Source organism: Coregonus lavaretus (genome assembly GCF_964263955.1).
Source record: "Coregonus lavaretus genome assembly, chromosome: 26".
Classification (NCBI taxonomy): domain Eukaryota; kingdom Metazoa; phylum Chordata; class Actinopteri; order Salmoniformes; family Salmonidae; genus Coregonus; species Coregonus lavaretus.
Genome location: NC_140013.1, coordinates 43,798,799 through 43,816,913, shown reverse-complemented (window position 1 = coordinate 43,816,913; position 18,115 = coordinate 43,798,799). Strand labels below are relative to the sequence as shown.

The 18,115-nt window shown below is 44.2% G+C and overlaps 1 protein-coding gene across 1 annotated transcript in view; it reads left to right on the top strand.

Moving 5' to 3' along the window:
* Positions 1-17,738, top strand: part of LOC311102053 (centrosomal protein of 126 kDa-like) — a gene marked incomplete at both ends in the record, with an annotated part of 40,578 nt that extends 22,840 nt beyond the window's left edge. The window contains 7 exons of the mRNA XM_084143271.1: positions 2,131-4,417; positions 7,350-7,487; positions 9,722-9,831; positions 12,429-12,486; positions 17,051-17,323; positions 17,449-17,513; positions 17,652-17,738. Of these exons, the coding sequence (XP_083999397.1) occupies positions 2,131-4,417; positions 7,350-7,487; positions 9,722-9,831; positions 12,429-12,486; positions 17,051-17,323; positions 17,449-17,513; positions 17,652-17,738 (3,018 nt within the window). The remainder of the gene's footprint in view (positions 1-2,130; positions 4,418-7,349; positions 7,488-9,721; positions 9,832-12,428; positions 12,487-17,050; positions 17,324-17,448; positions 17,514-17,651) is intronic.
* Between the last annotated feature and the right edge of the window lie 377 nt (positions 17,739-18,115).

The following is an 18,115-nucleotide window of genomic DNA, read 5'->3' as shown; positions in this document are numbered from 1 at the left end:
CCTTTAGTGTAACGTTAGCCCTGTAGTGTAACGTTAGCCCTTTAGCGTAACGTTAGCCCTGTAGTGTAACGTTAGCCCTGTAGTGTAACGTTAGCCCTTTAGCGTAACGTTAGCCCTTTAGCGTAACGTTAGCCCTGTAGTGTAACGTTAGCCCTTTAGCGTAACGTTAGCCCTGTAGTGTAACGTTAGCCCTTTAGCGTAACGTTAGCCCTGTAGTGTAACGTTAGCCCTTTAGCGTAACGTTAGCCCTTTAGCGTAACGTTAGCCCTTTAGCGTAACGTTAGCCCTGTAGCGTAACGTTATCCCTTTAGCGTAACGTTAGCCCTGTAGCGTAACGTTAGCCCTTTAGCGTAACGTTAGCCCTGTAGCTGCTACTGCCTGGACCTGCTTCAGCATCACAAGACTGAGCAAACAGACAGAGGCCCTTTTTAGATGGCAGACTGTCCCCTCTGAGCACTCACACACACACACACACACACACACACACACACACACACACACACACACTCACTCACTCACTCACTCACTCACTCACTCACTCACTCACTCACTCACTCACTCACTCACTCACTCACTCACTCACTCACTCACTCACTCACACACACACACACACACACTCTCACACACACACACACACACACACACACACACACACACACACACACACACACACACACACACTCTCTCACACACACACACACACTCACACACACACACACACACACACACACACACATGAATGTTACCGATGTCTGTGCGTGGGTCCAGGGGCACTAGATACTTGAGATGCACTACATGACCAAAAGTATGTGGACACCTGCTTGTCAAACATCTCCTTCCAAAATCATGGGCATTAGTATCCACTCTTCTGGGAAGGCTTTCCACTAGATGTTGGAACATTGCTTCGGGGGACTTTCTTCCATTCAGCCACAAGAGCATTAGTGAGGTCAGGCACTGATGTTGGGCGATTAGGCCTGGCTCGCAGTCGGTGTTCCCAATTCATCCCAAAGGTGTTCGATGGGGTTGAGGTCAGGGCTCTGTGCAGGCCAGTCCAGTTCTTCCATACCGATCTTGACAAACCATTTCTGTATGGACCTCGCTTTGTGCACGGGGGCATTGTCATGCTGAAATAGGAAAGGACCTTCCCCAAACTGTTGCCACAAAGTAAAAAAAAAAAAAAAATAGTATTTATTTTTTTGGGAAGTTGGAAGCACAGAATTGTCTAGAATGTCATTGTATGCTGTAGCGTTAAGATTTCCCGTCACTGGAACTAAGGGGCCTAGCCCGAACCATGAAAAACAGCCCCATACCATTATTCCTCCTCCACCAAACTTTACAGTTGGCACTATGCATTGGGGCAGGTAGCGTTCTCCTTCCTTCTGCCAAACCCAGATTCGTCCGTCGGACTGCCAGATGGTGAAGCGTGATTCATCACTCCAGAGAAAGCGTTTCCACTGCTCCAGAGTCCAATGGCGGTGAGCTTTACACCTCTCCAGCCGACACTTGGCATTGCACATGGTGATCTTAGGCTTGTGTGCGGCTGCTCAGCCATGGAAACCCATTTCATGAAGCTCCCGACTAACAGTTATTGTGCTGACGTTGCTTCCAGAGGCAGTTTGGAACTCGGTAGTGAGTGTTGCAACCGAGGACAGACGATTTTTAGGTGCTAAAAGTCACTGAGCTCTTCAGTAAGGCCATTCAACTGCCAATGTTTATCTATGGAGATTGCATGGCTGCGTGCTCGATTTTATACACCTGTCAGCAACGGGTGTGACTGAAATAGCCAAATCCACTAATTTGAAGTGGTGTCCACATACTTTCGTATATATGGTGTAGCTATGCACATTATTAATGATATCCTACCATCATGACATTCATCACTTGTTGAATTAATGCATCTCTTCTATTCCTGTTGAATTAATGCATCTCTTCTATTCCTGTTGAATTAATGCATCTCTTCTCTTGTTGAATTAATGCATCTCAGAGGAACACATTGAAAATAAGTGTTTTTATGCTTACATCAGTCATCCTCTGGGGTTCTTGATACTTTTAAATAGTTTTTATCTGTACGAATAGTTTTACCCAAATATCAATGAATCAACCAATAAAACTATCTCTTCTGTATTACAGCATCATAATGTGAACGAAGTCACTCAGTCAGAGAGCCTGTCCAGTCTGGATAGCTTGGAGATGGAGGACACAACACAGAGAGTCCAGAAACACCCCAATGGTCCATCCACTGACTTGTCCTTTTGTCCACCAACAAAGAGTTTCCTAAGTGGTAACCTTCTACTCCAACAGGGCAAAGCTGATGCTAGCCCTCAACCCCCCAGACCAAGGCAGACAGAGGAGTCTGTAGAAGACTGTAACAGTAGGCTGCACCAGCTCTCACAGGCCACTGGGTGGCAGAGTTGTACAGCCCATTCATCATCTCAGAGTAGCACTGTAACCCAGCCCCAGTCCCCACTCCTCAGTGTCAGTCACCACAGCCTGCTAACTCTGAGTGGGATTATAGATACGTCCTCAATACGTCCATATAACGGTGACCCTGACGAAAGGGAAAGTCATCAGAGGGGGGACCACAGAGTCTCAGCGGTCGCAGCGTGCTCCGAGGCTTCTACCCCAGACAAAACGCTGCCGGAGTTCACCTCTTGTCTGACCCCAGAGGGAAAGTTAGAATTTAGGCAGCAGGTGAGAAATCAGGAGGACAAGTATTCCAAACATCCGTCGGCGAACCAGGTCCTTCTGCCTGGGAAAACCTGCAGCCACAAAGACCTTCTGTGTGAAGCCCCCTCCTCAAACCCTGATCATATCCTCAGTTATAACACTAAGAGTAGCTCAGGGGCCCGAGAGGACTCCGCCACCGTTCAGCCAACAGGGAGCACACACCACCAGTCACACAGGAACAAACCCAGTGGAGAAGATGCCACGAACAACCTCAACAAAGGGTCCAACTCTGAGCCCAAAGCCGGGAGGTCTAAGAACACAGACCCACTCAGTCAGACATTGGGTCATTGTAATATCAGGTCTGACTTCCCTAAAGGCCTGAAGAGCCTGCAGGTGGAAGGAGCACCAACACACCGCACAGACACGCCTCCACCTCCTCCACCTGCAGCTGCTGTCAGCACAGCCACAGATCATCCTAAAGGCACTGTTGTCAGATTTATAAAGGGAATTCTTAAAAAGCAATCAAAATACGGAGTGTCGGGAGGAAACGCTAGCTCTAGTATGTACAACACCGGGCGTTTAATATTCACCAAGCAATTCACCATGTCCATCAGAGATAGTGTGGAACTGACCAGAACGAAAGTCAAGGACGCAGAGGGCAACAAGACGGTCAACAAGAAGATACGCTGGTTTGACGAGGTCAATCTGGAAGGAGAGGAGGAGATGAACAGAAATCTGATGGAACAGAATCCTATAACAAACAACAAGTGTGTTTCTGGGTGTCCACTACCTCCACATAAACAGCAGTCAGCATCATCAGACCACCAACAGGGTCAGGACCAGACAGTGGCCACCACCACCCCCCCTCTAGCCTCCACCGGCTATCACTTTACCAAGCAGGCCTGGGCAGATGTCAGGGTCCAGGAGAGCAGGCTGCAGGGGCACCAGGAGGCCATGGAGGTCAGGGTCCAGCGAGGGAGCAGCGGGAGGACCGGGTGCCCCAGGGTCCCCAGGAGAGTGAGATCTGCCAGGGCAGGGATGGATCCTGTTTCGTCCCGCTCCAGGAAAGGCACGGTCATCAGACCCCAGTCTGCTACCGAGGCCAGCAGCCACGTGGCCCGGGTGACCCACGGGAAGGTCATGGTGCCTCGCCCCCCTCCCCGCACTGAAACCATTGAGCCTAACACACACAAAGGAGAGGCTGCAGAGCCTTACAACATGGATCACTCTGACACCGCCAAGACTCCTTACAACATGGATCAGTCTAATGATACCACCAAGACTCCTTACAACATGGATCACTCTGACACCACCAAGACTCCTTACAACATGGATCACGCTGGCACCACCAAGACTCCTTACAACATGGATCACTCTAATGACACCACCAAGACTCCTTACAACATGGATCACTCTAATGACACCACCAAGACTCCTTACAACATGGATAAGTCTAACTCTGCTGCTACTAAAGCAGGTCTTCCTGTAGAGCAGGCTTTGTGTAATAAGGACACCCTGGACAGCTTCGCCCCGTCCCAGACCTGTGCGCATGTCATTAGGGCAGATAGCGGTGTTGTTTCCAACCCATCCAAGGCCATCCCCATGTCAGGCCAGCAGGACGCCCAGGGAGGGGCTGCCAGACGGGGGCTGCTGTACAATGAGAAAGGCCTCTGTCTGGACCGTACTCCCACAGACGAGGAGATCTCCCAGCTCTGGCATGGAGTCCGTAGTGCCTTAGCCACCAAGGACGGTAATGTACTATACTGTAGATTGATCAGAATGTCCGGTCCTCACATCTCTAATACATGTGTTGTTGTCACCAGTTGAGAAGGACGTATCGTGGAAATGACCACCTGAAGTCAATATTAAATGAATCATTCTTTATTATCAGCAAGCTGGTGAGGTTCCAACCAACCCAATGCACCATAGTACACGTCGGTCAGGAGCTCCGCCGGGGCAGTCCCGTTAGTTCTCTTATATACTGCTTACACAGACAAGTTAGATTTTCATGATTTAGCTTATTCATTATTCATATTTAATTCATCATTAACGTTTGGTTCATGCATGTGACCGACCAATACCTCACGAGGCTTCTTCTCTCCAAGCTGAGACCTTGAAACTGAGATACCCCTTTTGGTTCCCGAGCAATGTTCTGGGCGTACTGCCAAATTGCTTATACTGATAGTGAGGATTTCTCCCAGGCATGATCAATCAGTCACTTGCATGAACCCAGTCGAATTGGTTATTAGAAAAGCACGAACATAAAATGTTCCTTCACAGACATTAATGTTCATGTCATTCAAATTAGATTAACTTTATCACAGTGAGCTTGTTGTGTAGTTTGAGCTTTGAAGTTTTACGGCATAGTTAGTAGGGATGTGCATCTCTCCTTTCATGAACAATTCGATACGCATCTAGATACAGGGCTCTGATATGATACAGGAACAATACATTTTAGTTTGAAACGATTCGGTTTGATTAGGGGAACGAGTTGATTCGATACGATTCGATGCAATATTTTTTTTTGCATGAACACATTCATTTTCCATTTTAAATTCATATCTGCTACTGATGGGAGCTCAGGAGCTGAGCCTCTCTGAGATGAATTTGTCTGAAATGACTTCTGAGTGGCCCTCTGTGTGTGTGTGTCAGTGTCAATGGTGTGTGTGTAGGCACCTGAGCTGAGCCATAGGGCAGACTGAGCATGTACCACCCCACTATCAGATTAGGGGTGGAGGCAATTTCTGCTTTTTGTCACCCCCACTTTTTATCTGAAATCACCATCACCCACTGATTAACTGGTCATTTTATCTGAAATCACCATCACCCACTGATTAACTGGTCATTTTATCTGAAATCACCATCACCCACTGATGAACTGGTCATTTTTGCAGATTAAACATATTTTGAGCTAGTACTATGTCAATATTTATCTTTAGAAATTAGCATGGCATTTAAGACTATTAATATAATGCAGCTTTGAATTTTACCCCCGTCTCCGAAGAGAATGGTTTAGACTGGTTGGTAGATTATGGAGCATTTTACCCCCGTCTCCGAAGAGAATGGTTTAGACTGGTTGGTAGATTATGGAGCGCTTCTCCTGACCAATGAATGAATGAATGGACCTTTATATAATTACCCTGTCCGTGTAATGGCCCAATACACTGAGTGTTTAAAGTACAACGACCAAAACTATTCCTTATGGTGAACCTGAACAATCCAAATACAAATGGTATAATGGAAAATCCCAATCGGCAGTTGGGTGTGAACTGCATCCACTCTGTTAGGCTACAAACACAATTTTCTACAGCTTATTTGGTAACAATGACCCAGCAAATTACATTGGTTGTCACTCAACTAATAAAGCCTATGATTTGACATTGCGAAAGCCATTTTATAAGCATCTGAATGCAAATGTGCGAATAGCCTATTAGAACAGCAGACTGGTCCAAACAGAACATATCATACTAATTTGAGTGTCACAGATTTACTTTTACTATGTTACGTCTAGTCTGAGACCAGTCTGGAAGGAGAGGAAACATCAATTCAATCACAACAGATTTGTATTTATTAAGGATCCCCATTAGTTCCTGTCAAGGCAGCAGCTACTCTTCCTGGGGTTTATTATGGATCCCCATTAGTTCCTGCCAAGGCAGCAGCTACTCTTCCTGGGGTTTATTATGGATCCCCATTAGTTCCTGCCAAGGCAGCAGCTACTCTTCCTGGGGTTTATTATGGATCCCCATTAGTTCCTGCCAAGGCAGCAGCTACTCTTCCTGGGGTTTATTATGGATCCCAATTAGTTCCTGCCAAGGCAGCAGCTACTCTTCCTGGGGTTTATTATGGATCCCCATTAGTTCCTGCCAAGGCAGCAGCTACTCTTCCTGGGGTTTATTATGGATCCCCATTAGTTCCTGCCAAGACAGCAGCTACTCTTCCTGGGGTTTATTATGGATCCCCATTAGTTCCTGCCAAGGCAGCAGCTACTCTTCCTGGGGTTTATTATGGATCCCCATTAGTTCCTGCCAAGGCAGCAGCTACTCTTCCTGGGGTTTATTATGGATCCCCATTAGTTCCTGCCAAGGCAGCAGCTACTCTTCCTTGGGTTTATTATGTATCGCTGAATCATTCCATCCCTAACAGTTGGTTATTTTATATTGTATGTACTTTATGACTGATGTCATCCACCTGCTATTGGAAATATATTTCAAACTGCTAATGTTTTACATAGAAAGTACTGAGGACCCAGTGACCTAAAGCCTCCCCACCTTGTGCTGCAGGCTAGTTCAACAGAAACCCTTTGACGGGACTGTACTTTCTTTGTGTGCCTGCCAGTTTGTAACTTCGTTTGAGATTCTTTAGGTATAAACATTTTTCTTAGGAAAGCTACTTCTTAAGTTGAATCGATACGCTGTGTTTTCATTGCCCCCCCCCCCCCCCCCCCCCCCCCCGTACCACTCACCACCACCACACGGGATTACAACGCCGGTGAAATGGATCTATATAATGGGGGAAATGTCGTTCTTTTTGGGCCACATCATGTTTTTGTATTGAGAGGAACTTCAGGTTTTTCATAACAGAATCTGGAGCAGGGAAACTAGTAACCTCTGGAAATGAGGACTGTTGAAATGAATGACTGTTTTGTCTTTCTTTTGGGGGGGGGGTGTATGTAATCGACTTAGGTGACCGTAAAACTGTCCCGCCTCAAGCCCGTGCCAACCTATCTCGCGTTACTATCAACGGGGACAGCCTGATCAACGGAGTCAAAGCCGTCACTACGATGGGAGGCTTCTTCCTCTCCCCGCCCAATGGTAAGAAGGTCAAAGAAGATTTAGCTTAGGTTGCGTCTCAAATGGCACCCTATTCCCTACATTGTGCACTAGCTTTGACCAGGACCAATAGGGCCCTATATATAGTGCATTCGGAAAGTATTCAGACCCCCTTCCCTGTATTTTGGGAGAAATTGGGGGAGAAGGGCCTTGGTCAGGGAGGTGACCAAGAACCCGATGGTCACTCTGACAGAGCTCCAAAGTTCCTCTGTGGAGATGGGAGAACCTTCCAGAAGGACAACCATCTCTGCAGCACGCCACCATTTTTTTTACATTTTACATTTTAGTCATTTAGCAGACGCTCTTATCCAGAGCGACTTACATGAGCAATTAGGGTTAAGTGCCTTGCTTAAGGGCACATCGACAGATTTTTCACCTAGTCGGCTCGGGGATTAGAACCAGAGACCTTTCGGTTACTGGCACAGCGCTCTTACCCACTAAGCTACCTGCCGCCCCAATCAGGCCTTTATGTTAGAGTGGCCAGACGGAAGCCACTCCTCAGTAAAAGGCACATGACAGCCCGCTTGGAGTTTGCCAAAAGGCACCTAAAGGACTCTCAGACCATGAGAAACAAGATCCTCTGGTCTGATGAAACCAAGATTGAACTCTTTGGCCTGAATGCCAAGCGTCACGTCTGGAGGAAACCTGGCACCATCCCTAGGGTAAAGCATGGTGGTGGCAGCATCATGCTGTGGGGATGTTTTTCAGCGGCAGGGACTGGGAGACTAGTCAGGATCGAGGCAAAGATGAACGGAGCAAAGTATAGAGAAATTGTTGATGAAAACCTGCTCCAGAGCACTCAGGACCTCAGACTGGGGTGAAGGTTCACCTTCCAACAGGACAATGACCCTAAGCACACAGCCAGGACAACACAGGGGTGGCTTCGGGACAAGTCTCTGAATATCCTTGTGTGGCCCAGCCAGAGCCTGGACTTGAACCCGATCGAACATCTCTGGAGAGACCTGAAAATAGCTGTGCAGCGACGCTCCCCATCCAACCTGACAGAGCTTGAGAGGATCTGCAGAGAAGAATGGGAAAAACTACCCAAATACAGGTGTGCCAAGCTTGTAGCGTCATACCCAAGAAGACTCGAGGCTGTAGTCGCTGCCAAAGGTGCTTCAACAAAGTACTGATTAAAGTGTCTGAATACTTATGTAAATTTGATATTTCCGTTTTTTTATGTTTTATACATTTCAAAACATTTCTAAAAACCTGTTTTCGCTTTGTCATTATGGGATATTGTGGTAGATTGATGAGGGGGGAAAAAACGATTAAATCCATTTTAGAATAAGGCTGCAATGTAACAAAATGTGTAAAATGTCAAAGGGTCTGAATACTTTCCGAATGCACTGTACAGGGTCAGGGATGGGTAACTCCAGTCCTCAGGGGCCGGAGTGGTGTCACACCTTTCCCCATCCCTAGCAAACACAGCTGATTAAACTAATTGCATTCTAAAATGAAGATCATGATTAGTTGATTATTGGAGTCAGGTGTGTTAGCTGGGGCTGGGGTAAAATTGTGACACCAATCAGGCTGAGGACTGGAGTTGCCCCTGATATAGGGAATAGGGTGGCATGCAGACTCAACACCTCGCAATATTATTTGTCTGTGAAAGAACGCCATTTAGATGTAATCTTCTAAACGTTCCATAAAAGGGAAATCATTTTTTGGGCGGCATATCTTTTTAATAACGTAATGTCAGAGAGTAGACCATACATTAGGGAGAACCTTCTGTTGTCATACTAATTAAGGGGGTGCTGTACGTTTGTGTAATGTAATGCTGTACGAGTGTGTAATATCCCAACTCCCCCTGAGACGCCCGCAGGGAGTGGGGCCATGGCCAGGGTCACCATTGTCCAGCACCCCTGGAGCATTTGGGGTTAAGTGCCTTGCTCAAGGGCACAGCGAAAGATCTTTCAACGTGTCGGCTCTGTGATTCGAACCAGCAACCTTTCAGTTTCTGGCCCAACGCTCTAACCTCGAGGGCTACCTGCCGTCCCGTAGATCTTCCCTATGATTCTGAAGAAATGTGAATGACTTGACCTGTAGTTACCCAACATTGCACACATTTGACACTGATACCTGAAATTCTATTGTATTTATTTTTGCCTCTATGACAATGCAATTTTCTTAAAATAAACATCATTATGGAACATCTGATTATACCTCATTTGTAGTAAATGCACATGTATTTAGCATTATTCTATATATATTATTGTGATCAGGCAGGAGCGTGGTGAGGAGACAGCCCCATGAGAGCAGTGGTGGTGGGGCCAGGAGGAGAGGAACACCTGGCTCAGGGAACAGAAGGCTGCCTCTACCCTCCCAGTCTCAGGTACGTGAATACAGGCACATTGCAGCTGGAGTGCGAATAATCGCTGATCTACAAATCACCATCCCAACCCAAATAACTACTCATTATGTGACCAAGATTGCTCAAACTGATCCCCTCAAACACTCAGGCTGGTTGCTACCCTCCTAATCTCAGTCGCAGGTAGGCTACATGCTAGTTGTATTATGACAGTTCAGGTAGGCTACATGCTAGTTGTATATGACAGTTCAGGTAGGCTACATGCTAGTTGTATTATGACAGTTCAGGTAGGCTACATGCTAGTTGTATATGACAGTTCAGGTAGGCTACATGCTAGTTGTATATGACAGTTCAGGTAGGCTACATGCTAGTTGTATATGACAGTTCAGGTAGGCTACATGCTAGTTGTATATGACAGTTGAGGTAGGCTACATGCTAGTTGTATATGACAGTTCAGGTAGGCTACATGCTAGTTGTATATGACAGTTCAGGTAGGCTACATGCTAGTTGTATATGACAGTTCAGGTAGGCTACATGCTAGTTGTATATGACAGTTCAGGTAGGCTACATGCTAGTTGTATATGACAGTTGAGGTAGGCTACATGCTAGTTGTATATGACAGTTCAGGTAGGCTACATGCTAGTTGTATATGACAGTTGAGGTAGGCTACATGCTAGTTGTATATGACAGTTCAGATAGGCTACATGCTAGTTGTATATGACAGTTCAGGTAGGCTACATGCTAGTTGTATATGACAGTTCAGGTAGGCTACATGCTAGTTGTATATGACAGTTGAGGTAGGCTACATGCTAGTTGTATATGACAGTTCAGGTAGGCTACATGCTAGTTGTATATGACAGTTCAGGTAGGCTACATGCTAGTTGTATATGACAGTTGAGGTAGGCTACATGCTAGTTGTATATGACAGTTCAGGTAGGCTACATGCTAGTTGTATATGACAGTTCAGGTAGGCTACATGCTAGTTGTATATGACAGTTCAGGTAGGCTACATGCTAGTTGTATATGACAGTTCAGGTAGGCTACATGCTAGTTGTATATGACAGTTCAGGTAGGCTACATGCTAGTTGTATATGACAGTTCAGGTAGGCTACATGCTAGTTGTATATGACAGTTCAGGTAGGCTACATGCTAGTTGTATATGACAGTTCAGGTAGGCTACATGCTAGTTGTATATGACAGTTCAGGTAGCTACATGCTAGTTGTATATGACAGTTCAGGTAGGCTACATGCTAGTTGTATATGACAGTTCAGGTAGGCTACATGCTAGTTGTATATGACAGTTCAGGTAGGCTACATGCTAGTTGTATATGATAGTTCAGGTAGGCTACATGCTAGTTGTATATGACAGTTCAGGTAGGCTACATGCTAGTTGTATATGACAGTTCAGGTAGGCTACATGCTAGTTGTATATGACAGTTCAGGTAGGCTACATGCTAGTTGTATATGACAGTTGAGGTAGGCTACATGCTAGTTGTATATGACAGTTCAGGTAGGCTACATGCTAGTTGTATATGACAGTTCAGGTAGGCTACATGCTAGTTGTATATGACAGTTGAGGTAGGCTACATGCTAGTTGTATATGACAGTTCAGGTAGGCTACATGCTAGTTGTATATGACAGTTCAGGTAGGCTACATGCTAGTTGTATATGACAGTTCAGGTAGCTACATGCTAGTTGTATATGACAGTTCAGGTAGGCTACATGCTAGTTGTATATGACAGTTCAGGTAGGCTACATGCTAGTTGTATATGACAGTTCAGGTAGGCTACATGCTAGTTGTATATGATAGTTCAGGTAGGCTACATGCTAGTTGTATATGACAGTTCAGGTAGGCTACATGCTAGTTGTATATGACAGTTCAGGTAGGCTACATGCTAGTTGTATATGACAGTTCAGGTAGGCTACATGCTAGTTGTATATGACAGTTGAGGTAGGCTACATGCTAGTTGTATATGACAGTTCAGGTAGCTACATGCTAGTTGTATATGACAGTTGAGGTAGGCTACATGCTAGTTGTATATGACAGTTCAGGTAGCTACATGCTAGTTGTATATGACAGTTCAGGTAGCTACATGCTAGTTGTATATGACAGTTCAGGTAGCTACATGCTAGTTGTATATGACAGTTGAGGTAGGCTACATGCTAGTTGTATATGACAGTTCAGTGGGCAGGGCATTATGGGGTAGCTAAGATCCTACTGTGAACACAGGGTGTTTTAGAACCTGTTGCGTTTGTTTCGCAATTCATCTGAGTCCCGTCAATATGTCAATTGACTGGGAAGGCAGGGACTGTGAATGGGGGTCTGTATTGTCAGTTAGGCCTGTGTTTCTTGATAGACCAGAGTGACTGGTGTAGTGTGTGTTCTGCTGTATAGAAAAACCGGAGGTGAGTCATGTTTCTTAGTTACGACACTTAGTAGTTAATCCATTAGGTAGTGTATACAGTAGCCTATAAAACCGCTTGCAAGTGTCGTAAATGTGTCATTACAATGTTTCTCTTGTATGCATAGAATGAAATAGAATACAATCCCTTCATTATGCAGACAGAATCTGATGTAAGTGCAGATTGTCTTCATGTCTTGTTTGTTTTGTTTTCCACAGGCCACGGTGCTGATAACAGCATCACACAGCAAACATGACCTGGCACATCAACACCACGGTATAGGAGAATTTCTGGTTTTGTCTGTATGAGTAGTGTGAATCTATAGGTAATGTCTGTATGAGTAGTGTGAATCTATAGGTAATGTCTGTATGAGTAGTGTGAATCTATAGGTAATGTCTGTATGAGTAGTGTGAATCTATAGGTAATGTCTGTATGAGTAGTGTGTATCTATAGGTCATGTCTGTATGAGTAGTGTGTATCTATAGGTAATGTCTGTATGAGTAGTGTGAATCTATAGGTCATGTCTGTATGAGTAGTGTGTATCTATAGGTAATGTCTGTATGAGTAGTGTGTATCTATAGGTAATGTCTGTATGAGTAGTGTGAATATATAGGTCATGTCTGTATGAGTAGTGTGTATCTATAGGTAATGTCTGTATGAGTAGTGTGTATCTATAGGTCATGTCTGTATGAGTAGTGTGTATCTATAGGTAATGTCTGTATGAGTAGTGTGTATCTATAGGTAATGTCTGTATGAGTAGTGTGTATCTATAGGTAATGTCTGTATGAGTAGTGTGAATCTATAGGTCATGTCTGTATGAGTAGTGTGTATCTATAGGTAATGTCTGTATGAGTAGTGTGTATCTATAGGTAATGTCTGTATGAGTAGTGTGTATCTATAGGTAATGTCTGTATGAGTAGTGTGTATCTATAGGTAATGTATGTATGAGTAGTGTGTATCTATAGGTAATGTCTGTATGAGTAGTGTGTATCTATAGGTAATGTCTGTATGAGTAGTGTGTATCTATAGGTAATGTCTGTATGAGTAGTGTGTATCTATAGGTAATGTCTGTATGAGTAGTGTGTATCTATAGGTAATGTCTGTATGAGTAGTGTGTATCTATAGGTAATGTCTGTATGAGTAGTGTGAATCTATAGGTAATGTCTGTATGAGTAGTGTGTATCTATAGGTAATGTCTGTATGAGTAGTGTGTATCTATAGGTAATGTCTGTATGAGTAGTGTGTATCTATAGGTAATGTCTGTATGAGTAGTGTGTATCTATAGGTCATGTCTGTATGAGTAGTGTGTATCTATAGGTCATGTCTGTATGAGTAGTGTGAATCTATAGGTAATGTCTGTATGAGTAGTGTGTATCTATAGGTAATGTCTGTATGAGTAGTGTGTATCTATAGGTAATGTCTGTATGAGTAGTGTGTATCTATAGGTCATGTCTGTATGAGTAGTGTGTATCTATAGGTAATGTCTGTATGAGTAGTGTGTATCTATAGGTAATGTCTGTATGAGTAGTGTGTATCTATAGGTAATGTCTGTATGAGTAGTGTGTATCTATAGGTAATGGCTGTATGAGTAGTGTGTATCTATAGGTAATGTCTGTATGAGTAGTGTGTATCTATAGGTAATGTCTGTATGAGTAGTGTGTATCTATAGGTAATGTCTGTATGAGTAGTGTGTATCTATAGGTAATGTCTGTATGAGTAGTGTGTATCTATAGGTAATGTCTGTATGAGTAGTGTGTATCTAGAGGTAATGTCTGTATGAGTAGTGTGAATCTATAGGTCATGTCTGTATGAGTAGTGTGTATCTATAGGTAATGTCTGTATGAGTAGTGTGTATCTAGAGGTAATGTCTGTATGAGTAGTGTGTATCTATAGGTAATGTCTGTATGAGTAGTGTGTATCTATAGGTAATGTCTGTATGAGTAGTGTGTATCTAGAGGTAATGTCTGTATGAGTAGTGTGAATCTATAGGTAATGTCTGTATGAGTAGTGTGTATCTATAGGTAATGTCTGTATGAGTAGTGTGTATCTATAGGTAACCCGTGTGTTAATTCTTACTGTATACCTGCAGACATTGATATCAGTGCTAAATGTGCTCCTTTCTTCAGACTAACATCAGTGCTAAATGTGCTCCTTGGTTCAGAGAATCAGTGCTGACTGTGCTCCTTGGTTCAGAGAATCAGTGCTGATTGTGCTCCTTGGTTCAGAGAATCAGTGCTGACTGTGCTCCTTGGTTCAGAGAATCAGTGCTGACTGTGCTCCTTGGTTCAGAGCATCAGTGCTGACTGTGTTGTATGTGTAGACTGTGATGTTGACTGTGATGTACACTCACCGGACAGTTTATTAGGTACACCCCCATATTACCGGTTCACTCCCCTTTACCTCCAGAACAGCCTGAATTCTTAGGGGGATGGATTATACCTGTCGAAAACGTTCCACTGGGATGTTGGTCCATGCTGACACAATGGCATCATGCAGTTTCTGTACACCACCGCCACCAGCCTGTACCGTTGACACCAGGCAGAATGTGTCCATGGACTGCAATAGTGTATAACTGATTCCCGTGTAGCTCAGTTGGTAGAGCGTGGCGCTTGCAACGCCAGGGTTGTGGGTTCGTTTCCCACGGGGGGCCAGTATGAAAATGTATGCACTCACTAACTGTAATTCGCTCTGGATAAGAGCGTCTGCTAAATGACTAAAATGTAATGGCCCAAGGCAACTGCCCTGAGGGACACCGCACTGTACATAACTGATGTTAGAGAAGCTTCCATTGAAGAACACTCTCTGGGTTCTATTGGATAAATAACTCTCCAACCAGGTGATGTAAGCTGTAAGTTGATTTTTTTCAATAACAATTTATGATCAATAACATCAAAGGCTGCACTGAACTCTACCAATACAGCTCCAACTGTCATCTTATTATCCATTTATTTAAACCAATCATCAGTCGTCTGAGTCAGTGCAGTACAAGTTGGGTGCCCTTGTCTATATGAAGGCTGAAAGTCAGTAGTTAACTTGTTCTCTGAAAAATATCATTGTATACACCACCCTCTCCATCAGTTTACTAAGAGCAGGCAGCAAACTGATTGGGCGGCTGTTAGAGCCAGCAAAGGGTGCTTTACTATTTTTAGGCAGTGGAATTACGTTAGCTTCCTTCCAAGCTTGTGGACACACACACTCCATTAGGCTTTGGTTAAAGATATAGCAAATAGGGGTGGCAATACAGTCTGCTACCATTCTCAATAGTTTCCCATCAAGGTTGTCTGTACCTGGTGGCTTATCATTATTGATGGATAACAATCGGTTTTCCACCTCTCCTACACTAACTTGACCAAATTCAAAACAGCAATCCTTCTCTTTCATTATTAGATATTTTATACAAAAATATGATGGTTCACTGTTCAATGTTGTCATTTCACTTCTCAGTTTGTCCACTTTACTAGTGAAATAGTCATTGAAATGATTGGCAATATCGAAAGGTTTTGTTATAAATGATTTAAGGTACTCCTATTTGTAAGTCGCTCTGGATAAGAGCGTCTGCTAAATGACGTAAATGTAAATGTAAATGTACTCCAAATTATTTTCCAATTGTCTTTTATGTGATTCATCATTATTTGGTAATATAATTTCTTGTTCTTTTTGTGAACATTTTTGTGAACATTTCTCAATTTACAGTATGTCAACCAATCAGCTGAGCAGCCTAACTTGTTTGTCACCTCTTTTGCATAATTTATTTGAATGATACATTTTTTGAATCTTCCTCTTGAGAGGACAGCTAGTTGCTAATCAGTCAATGTTCAGGTCACCCAGAAAATACATTTACATTTACATTTTAGTCATTTAGCAGACGCTCTTATCCAGAGCGACTTACAGTTAGTGAATACATATTTTTTTTTTTATACTGGCCCCCCGTGGGAATCGAACCCACAACCCTGGCGTTGCAAACGCCATGCTCTATCAACTGAGCTACATCCCTGCCGGCCATTCCCTCCCCTACCCTGGACGACGCTGGGCCAATTGTGCGCCGCCCATGAGTCTCCCGGTCGCGGCCGGCGGCGACAGAGCCTGGATTCGAACCAGGATCTCTAGTGGCACAGTTAGCACTGCGATGCAGTGCCTTAGACCACTGCGCCACTCAGGAGACCATCTGTTAACATCACTTACATTAGCAAGCATTGCACACATATTATCCCAATACTGACTGTTACCGCTTGGTGGTCTATAGCAGCACCCCAAAAGAAGAGGCTTTAGATGAGGCAGGTGAACTTGCAACCACAACACTCCCAACAGCATTAGACATGAGATCCTCTCTAAGCTTTACAGGAATATGGCTCTAAACATCTACAGCAACACCTCCCCCATTGGCATTCCTGTCTTTTCTGTAGATGTTATATCCCTGTATTGCTACTGCTGTATAATCAAATGAATGATCTAAGTGAGTTTCAGACATGGATAGTATATGAATGTTATCCGATGTTGGCAAGTTATTGATTTCATGAACCTTATTTCTAAGGCTACACATATTAAAATGGGCTATTCTTAGCCCTTTCCTTGGTAGCTTATCGGCGATAGACATCACGTGGAGACAAAATACGTGTGTGTGTGTGTGTGTGTTGACTGTACTGACTGTGATTACTATGTTGACTGTAATGTCTATGTTGACTGTATTTACTGTGTTGTCTGTGTTGACAGTGTTGTCTGTGCTGACTGCTGACTGTGTTGACAGTGTGGACTGTGTTGACAGTGTGGACTGTAATGTCTGTGCTGACTGCGTTGTCTATGCTGACTGTGTTAACTGTATTGACTGTGCTTTTTGGTTCAGAGTATGCAGAAGCAGAGGCCCACAGTGAAGGCGTGATGGCCGACAGTGATATAGTGGCTGCCAAGGAGACGGCGCAAACACAGAGGCTCGAGCCAGGTGGAGGCCACAACCAACACCAGGGCCAATGGATCACTACCAGCCAGGGCCAGGGGTACCAACAGCAGGCCGCATGGGAGGGGCAGCACCAGGTCCAGGTCTCCACCATCACCACCATCTCCCTGGAGGAGCAGAAAGTGCTGCTGTCCCTGGATCGACTCAACCATCGGCTGCAATGTGAGTACAACCCTGCAATGACCAGGCTGATATTGCCAGTGTCTAGGGACCCTAAATAGAGCTCAAGAGTTTTTCAGTGGTCACATCTCCACCCCCTACTCACTCTCTGACATTATACATTGCAGATGTGCAAGCGTTTGTTGGAGGCAACCCTGCTGCTAAAGCTTTCTTACATGGTGAAGCGCCCTTTGTGAGTATCTCAGTGGTTTCTGAAAGAATAACGTTTTTACCATACTCGATTGATTGAATAAATTTGTACATGATCGTTGATTTGAGTGTTGTTGAACATGACTATTTCCTGTCATGACCGTTTCCTGACTCCTCCCAGACAGAGGAAGGGACGGCTGCTGCCCCACACCGCAAGCACCGCCCAGTTTCCACCAGCAACCGCTCTAGAACCCAGAGAAGATTCTGACACAACGGTCCAACAACGTTCCAATATGGCCGCCTGATTGTCACGTTGTCTGCTTGTGCATTACTCTAACCTTATACACTGCTGTATAACACATCACTTTACAATAACACTCCCCGGGTTTCAGCACCACCACTAACTGTCTCTGCTGGGATGAAGACTTCCAAAACCAGGGCTGTGAATAATTATATTATCAAATTACAGTACTTATATTGACTTATTGACACATTATAGCTTCTGTCTTATATACAGTCAGGCTTTGCTATTTGGTTTGGCCTTTCATTGATAGAGATTATTTTTGTATGAAATAAATATATTTATTTTCTGAAAATTGTGCAGTGTATATAATGTATTATACACAATGATACCAATACGATTGT